The 6,882-nt window shown below is 29.6% G+C and overlaps 1 protein-coding gene across 2 annotated transcripts in view; it reads right to left on the bottom strand.

Annotated features, from left to right (window-relative positions):
- Positions 1 to 228: 228 nt before the first annotated feature.
- LOC139493152 (dihydropyrimidine dehydrogenase [NADP(+)]-like) overlaps positions 229 to 6,882 on the bottom strand; it is a 29,197-nt gene continuing 22,543 nt past the window's right edge. Inside the window, exons 21-23 of one of the 2 annotated variants that reach the window (XR_011656932.1) lie at positions 5,401 to 6,078; positions 4,965 to 5,076; positions 229 to 3,340 (exon numbers count right to left, since the gene is read on the bottom strand). Coding sequence is in view for 1 of the 2 variants with exons in the window: in XM_071281326.1 (XP_071137427.1) it covers positions 3,198 to 3,340; positions 4,965 to 5,076; positions 5,401 to 5,484 (339 nt within the window). In the remaining variant the exon portion in view is untranslated. The remainder of the gene's footprint in view (positions 3,341 to 4,964; positions 5,077 to 5,400; positions 6,079 to 6,882) is intronic. The other variant, XM_071281326.1, reaches the window with a different exon arrangement.

The following is a 6,882-nucleotide window of genomic DNA, read 5'->3' as shown; positions in this document are numbered from 1 at the left end:
TGAGAAATGGAAATTGGAAATTGGAAACTTTAAATCATCACCTCTATAATATATTCTAGCTTGAAGTCATCAATCTGTGTCAATATCTAGGACAAATTAAGATATGTATACTGAAAACCATATATAGACGTCCACATATATTTTGGTTTAAATTATCTTATTGTGTTGCTATGTATAAATTCACATGCACATTAAAAATTACTTTTCCCTTAATAAGAAGAAAATAACCAAAGTGCATACTCTTTATTGTATATAATTCATGCAATATATCAGATATACAATAGAAAATAAGTGTATATGTAATGTGACTGGTAATATATAAAACAAACTACAAAACACCATGTGACTAAATAAATATATAAAACCCAACAAGTATTTACTAATATAATAATAGTGATTTTTACAAATTGAAATAATAAACTATTTAGTCCTTATCAATCAAATAGGATACAAAAATGTGATCTCTTCATACAGCAGATATTATATAACTAAAGTAATTTGTAACATGGTATTACAAAATAACAATGAAAAACTATTGTTAACTGTAATAGTTTGCTTAAATAATAATGATAACTGCAATACTATAATTGACCATAAGTGACATTCTGTTAAATACCCACACATACCTTAAAGTACCCACATGTGCTTGATTTAAGTGACATACCTTTAAGTACCCATATGTGCTTGTCTTGAGTGACATACTGTTAAGAACCCATGTATGCTTGTCCTTAGGGGCGTACCCTGAAGTACCTACACAGCTTGTATTTAATGACATACTGTTAAGTACCTACATGGGCTTGTCCTAAGTGACATACCTTTAAGTGCCCACATGTGCTTGTCTTAAGTGACATTCCTTTAAGTACCTATATGTTTTAGGGAAATACTAACCATAATCAACTCTTAGTAAATAAAACTGAATCTCTGCTTTCATATGTTAATATAATTTGTATAAACTAAATGAGTTTACCAGCTATTCATTAAATTTCTGTAAATGCATGTCAGATATTAAATTTCATGTGTACCAGTATTGAACATAAATATCATAAAAAAGGTCATGTAACAACCAAAATGTTTGATATGTATCTACCTTTAACATAAAGATGAGCAACAGGTTCAACCATGCAAAAAAAAAATTAAAACAATGTGTTAGCATATTTTAACAACAGCATTAGACTTAACGACAAGTTGAACAACCAGCCCCTGAGAATTTCCTAAATCAGTTTGCAATAAATACAATATTATCTGTTTTCTTTACCTCATTAAATATATTAAATGTTTTATTGCACATCTATGTATATAAACAAAGCCAAAATAAAGTTTCAGCTGAACTTGAATATTATGCAAAATTCATTGATATTGTGAGTTTCATGCTATAAGTTGGCTGGAATTATACTGTAATAATTATTGGTTGAGACTATACCATGTGTCATTGAACAAATCTTCATATTCCCCTCTGAGGATCATATTCCCCTCTGAGTATCATATTCCCCTCTGAAATGTTGGGACTACATCGTGTGACGTTACAGGCGGCTAATGTACATAACGATTTGAAATTCTTATTTTGTAAATAGCGATAGCAAAAAACATTATCAGGTTTGTTTAGACATTAAAACAAAAAGACTTATAACTTTTGTTTACTGTTTATTAATGTGTTTGTTGTGTTTAGTGTTCAAAAACGAGCGAATTAAGAAAAATAAATATATGCAAACTAATATTTGATGTTCATCATATGGACAGTGGAATAAAACATTTATTTCCCTTGGCTTCCAGAGATATGAAGATTTGCTCACTCTCGAAAATTATATTTCCATCGGGCAAAGCCCTTGTGAAATATGAATATTCTTCGGTGAACAAATCTTCATATCTCCCTCAAGCACAGGAAATAAATGTATAGTATTGTTTATCATTTGCCACCAGAATTTAAATTTCAGAAACATATTAAAACTGTTAGAATAAAATCATCATTATTCATACATGTATATATCATACACAAAAGTTTTACTCATTGTCAGTACAGTGTTAACTGAAAAACTTGTAAATCATTAAAAAACCATGATGTAGACCAAATTTGAGGAGAAATAAACATGATCTTAAAATATAATATTTTTTCTATTACAATATAAGTTTAATGTATAAAACATATTGGTATTTCATAATAAAATTCACAAATTTAATCTTTTTAAACACAATGGTAAATAAGCTATCCTTAAGGCAAATATAAAGGTGACTGGGAAAAAATTGTTATGTTGAATTAGCCAGAAAGCATACTGAATGAAACTGGTGCAATCTTGGAAATAAGAGTAAATTTAGCAAGGCTTTAGCAAGCACTGGTACTATATAATTCTGGTATAGTAAATTAAATATCAACAATGTTTCTACTTCTATAATAGTTAGCACCTTCAGATGCATAAAGATTCATATATAAGTTAGCACCTATGTCATGTGTCTCTTCTAAATAATCTTAAATAAAGAACAATGAAAAAAACAAATAGTATAAAATATATAACAATTGTATAAATGGAAAAAAAACAATTTAGATATTCTACCAGAAATTCTGTTGATTAAGAATATCCCATTGTGACTAGAAAAAATTATACCTTTGTTTTGTGTAGTACATGTTTGCAAAAATATCATTTGCAGTTTCAGAAACTAATGTATTCTGGGTAATATTTTCAAAAGTTACACAAGAACTTGATGCTAGTGATTGACTAACAACATCTTAACCAGTGAACAACAAAAGAACCCATAATCCATTAAATTCAGAAGTAGTGAATTATCAAAAATTGATCTGTGATTGCAAAGAAATGACTAGTTGCTGATATGAAAAAGAACCACACTGAAAAGTATATGGATAAAGGTAGAATATGTTGATGCTATAGTATCTATAGCTGTCTTTGATGTTTCTGAAGTGAATAACCTGTTTATAAATTCTTGTCCTATAAACATAAATGAATAAATCATTGCATAGTCTCTTAGTATAATCATCTAAGCAAGATAATTCATATAAAATGAGCAAAGTATCTGTATTGGTAAAGAAATTGAAAATAACAGTTTGTAAAATTACATACAAAAAAAGTAATTTTCTATGATGTCAAGGCAATTCCTTCTTTATATATTATATATACAAACAATCCCCTCTACCCATTGTCAACCGCAATGCATGTATTACTGGTCATCATAAACTAATAAAACTTAGTCTAGTTGGTTTCCAATAAAACAGCTGGCATGGGATTGAAACCTGTCTGAATGGGGATTCCTCTCTTGGGTAGGTAGGGTGTTGTCCTCTTGACCATGGTGATACAGTCTATGATTGGACAGACAGATAAACACAAAGTACATCCTGCAAAAAAAAAGTATTGCTATTACAAATAATTCAAATTGTGAGACTTTGCAATCAGAAAGTTAACAAATCTAGACTATCACTGTCCATGTGATCCCTTTATAGATGAGAATGTCCGACTGTTTTTATCATAATTCTGGTCTTCGGACACAGCATTAATATAGTTTTTTTATGCAATGTCTGAATATTCATTTAAAATGTTTTAAATATCGTCGCTGGGCTTCTAAAATGTTGTAAATTACAAATTTTTCATTAAAAAAAATATCTCACAAACAGGCTTTGAAATTTTGGCAAAATACATGCTTCCAAAATGTTGTATGTGAACTTGAACATTTTTGTAAATAGCAGTGAAATAAAAACTTTTGACATTTCTGGATTATTCAGGAACTTAAACTATTTTCAGAGAAATAAAGAAATGTACAATTATTTTTTTCCCAAAGCCATTCTACAACGGTTTTCAAGTTTTCATACAACATTTTTGAAGCAAACTTTACAAACAACTGACATTGGCAATTTTGTAACATGTCTTATTTCACACATTTTGATTGGTCTAACTGTATGCTATTTTGTAATACCAAAGATTTCCTCCCGCCCAGACCATTGGTGTGGAAAAGTATTTTTAGCCAAAAAAGTCATATACAACATTTTAGAAGCCCAGCAATGATATGATTATATATGTTGGAAATTCATCTTTTCCTTAAACTTACTATCTTTGAATTAAGGTAACATACCTTAAGTTATCTATTTATTAACTTCTATTAAATGTACCTTACTTAAGGTGGCTGGCGGGTCTAAATCATTTTTTTTTAATTTAATATAGGATTTCTCTAAATTTTTCTATAAATGAACTTTATCTTATACTTAATAAAAAGAATGAAAAAAAAAATGGGGTCACCATTCATTTACACTCACAACTGCCTTTGAAGGAAGCATACATTTTTGTTAATGTCCTTTTTTTCTGCAGCATTATCGAAATAAATAAAAGACCTAAATTACAGAAATCGCTTAAATTTTACAATTATTTAGTTTATGTACAGCTTATTCGAAAACAACAATAAAAAGTATAGGTCACCGATGAGTTAAAAAGATATTTCCATTTTAATGCCAAAAAAATGGCATTTTTCACCAAAGGGAGATAATTTGGAGCTATTTCAATGATATCTACATTTTAAAAGTCACCTTGGGCCAATACGAATTGATTTTTTGGAATAATTTTTGTAACATATGATGAAGTAACAACTACTAAATGTAATGAATAAAATTTGTAATTAAAAATTAATGTTTTTTCTTTCTTTCTGAAAATCTTATACCCGCGATCCTCCTGAAGGAAGGTTTTATCAATACACAAACTTTTCTTTCCAAAACTTATAATTTCTGCACTAATTTACATTATATCAAATGCAAATAACTAATAAGAAAATAGTACTGTATATAAAATTTTGATTCTTTATATATAATTTGGAAGAAATCAATAATAGGAGGTAATAATTATGTCAATTAAGTGAACTAAGCTCGATGAAAAAGCTGTGTTGAACTTTGATCAGTTAGAACTACAGTAAAGAAGTATTAAAAGTTATGTATATGTAATTTTTCACTAAACTTTCAACTGGTACCTAATACTAACCTGTACAATCTTCAGTAACAGTTGGGAGATGTGTTTCTGGATCAAACTTGATGGACTGGTAGCCTGAATCATTACATGTCATGTAACATTTTCCACAGTTAATGCACATTTCCTACAAAGTCAAACCATTTTAAAAATATCACTGCATTTAGGAGGTGCATAATACTATACAAAGGACCACAACCCAACCATTTTCCAATAATTTACCATTTTCATTACTGAATTTTAAATGAGCTTAAAAAATGCAATTAAAAACCAGAAGTTATGAAAAAAGACAACCACTGTAAAGGAAATTAACTATTGTCTGGAAGGTGAACATGTGACAATTGCAATGATTCAATTTCCTGAAAATGATAAAAAAGAAACAAATCATGTAATCTTTAGTTTTATAATTAGTATAACACATATCACCAGCAGCTAAACACTAAACACTGACCTCATCAATCAAGGCCACAACCTGTTGTGTATTGTCCAACTGACCATAAGTCCCAATCATTGGTAAGGCCTTCCCTATAATATCCTGGAAAATATACAATTCTAAATAAGCATATTCTATACTGTACATATTTATGCAAGTTGAAAGAGAAATAATTGTATTCAATTATTTATGGAGTAACCAATGGGAGATAACTATGTCTTGAAATTTCTACTACCAATGTTGTCTCCCCTATAAAATTGAACAGACCACTATTCTATTAAGTTTTGATTTGTTAGTTTTTGTACGTTTTATCTTAAAAAATCCAGAACATATGTAGCTTTATTGGTTCATAATAAATTGATCAAGCATCTGTAGCAAAAAGACTAAGGGAAAGGTCTGTCTAACCTGATTTCCTTTCAGTTAAAGTCTGACACAAGATAAGATCAGTTAAAACAGGCTACAATCTAATTGGAAATGTGAACTTTGTTTGGGTACTTTTTATGACTTATTGATTTTAAATAACCCATGCAAAATATCTGCATGCATCTATACAAATATAGCTGAAACATAGGAACTAATATTTCTATGAACTATCACTTTGACAATATCAATTTTCATTTTCAACCATGTTACATTTTGTGATCTCTATGGTAACTTTACTTTCTTTAAAAAGGCTTTCATAAATATTTTTGAAAACTAGAGGCTCTAAAGAGCCTGTGTCGCTCACCTTGGTTTTTGTGAATATTAAACAAAGGACGTAGATGGATTCATGACAAAATTGTGTTTTGGTGATGGTGATGTGTTTGTTCATCTTACTTTACTGAACATTCTAACTGCTTACAATTATCTTTATCTATAATTAACTTGGCTTAGTAGTTTCAGAGAAGATTTTTGTAAAACCCAACAACAGGTTGTCCGATTCACCTGAAAAATTCAGGGCAGATAGATCTGGACCTGATGAACATTTACCCCATGTCAGATTTGCTCTTAATGCTTTGGTTTTTGAGTTATAAGCCAAAAACTGAATTTTACCCCTATGTTCTACTTTTAGCCATAGTAGCCATCATGGTAAGTTGACCGGGTCACGCCACACATTTTTAAAACTAAATACCCAAATGATGATTGTGGCCAAGTTTGGTTTAATTTGGCCACGTATTATCAGAGGAGAAGATTTTTGTAAAAGATAACTAAGATTTACAAAAAATTGTTAAAAATTGACTATAAAGGGAAATAACTCCTAAAGGGGTCAACTGACCATTTTGGTCATGTCAACTTATTTGTAAATCTTACTTTGCTGAACATTATTGCTGTTTACAGTTTATCTCTATCTATAATAATATTCAAGATAATAACCAAAAACGAGAAAATTTCCTTAAAATTACCAATTTAGGGGCAGCAACCCAACAACAGGTTGTCCGATTCACCTGAAAAATTCAGGGCAGATAGATCTTGACCTGATGAACATTTTTACCCCGTCAAATTTGCTCTAAATGCTTTGGT

The sequence above is a fragment of the Mytilus edulis genome, chromosome 1, assembly GCF_963676685.1.
Source record: "Mytilus edulis chromosome 1, xbMytEdul2.2, whole genome shotgun sequence".
NCBI classification, from domain to species: Eukaryota; Metazoa; Mollusca; class Bivalvia; order Mytilida; family Mytilidae; genus Mytilus; species Mytilus edulis.
The sequence above is the reverse complement of the archived record's forward strand: the minus strand, read 5'-3'. Positions and strand labels throughout refer to the sequence as shown.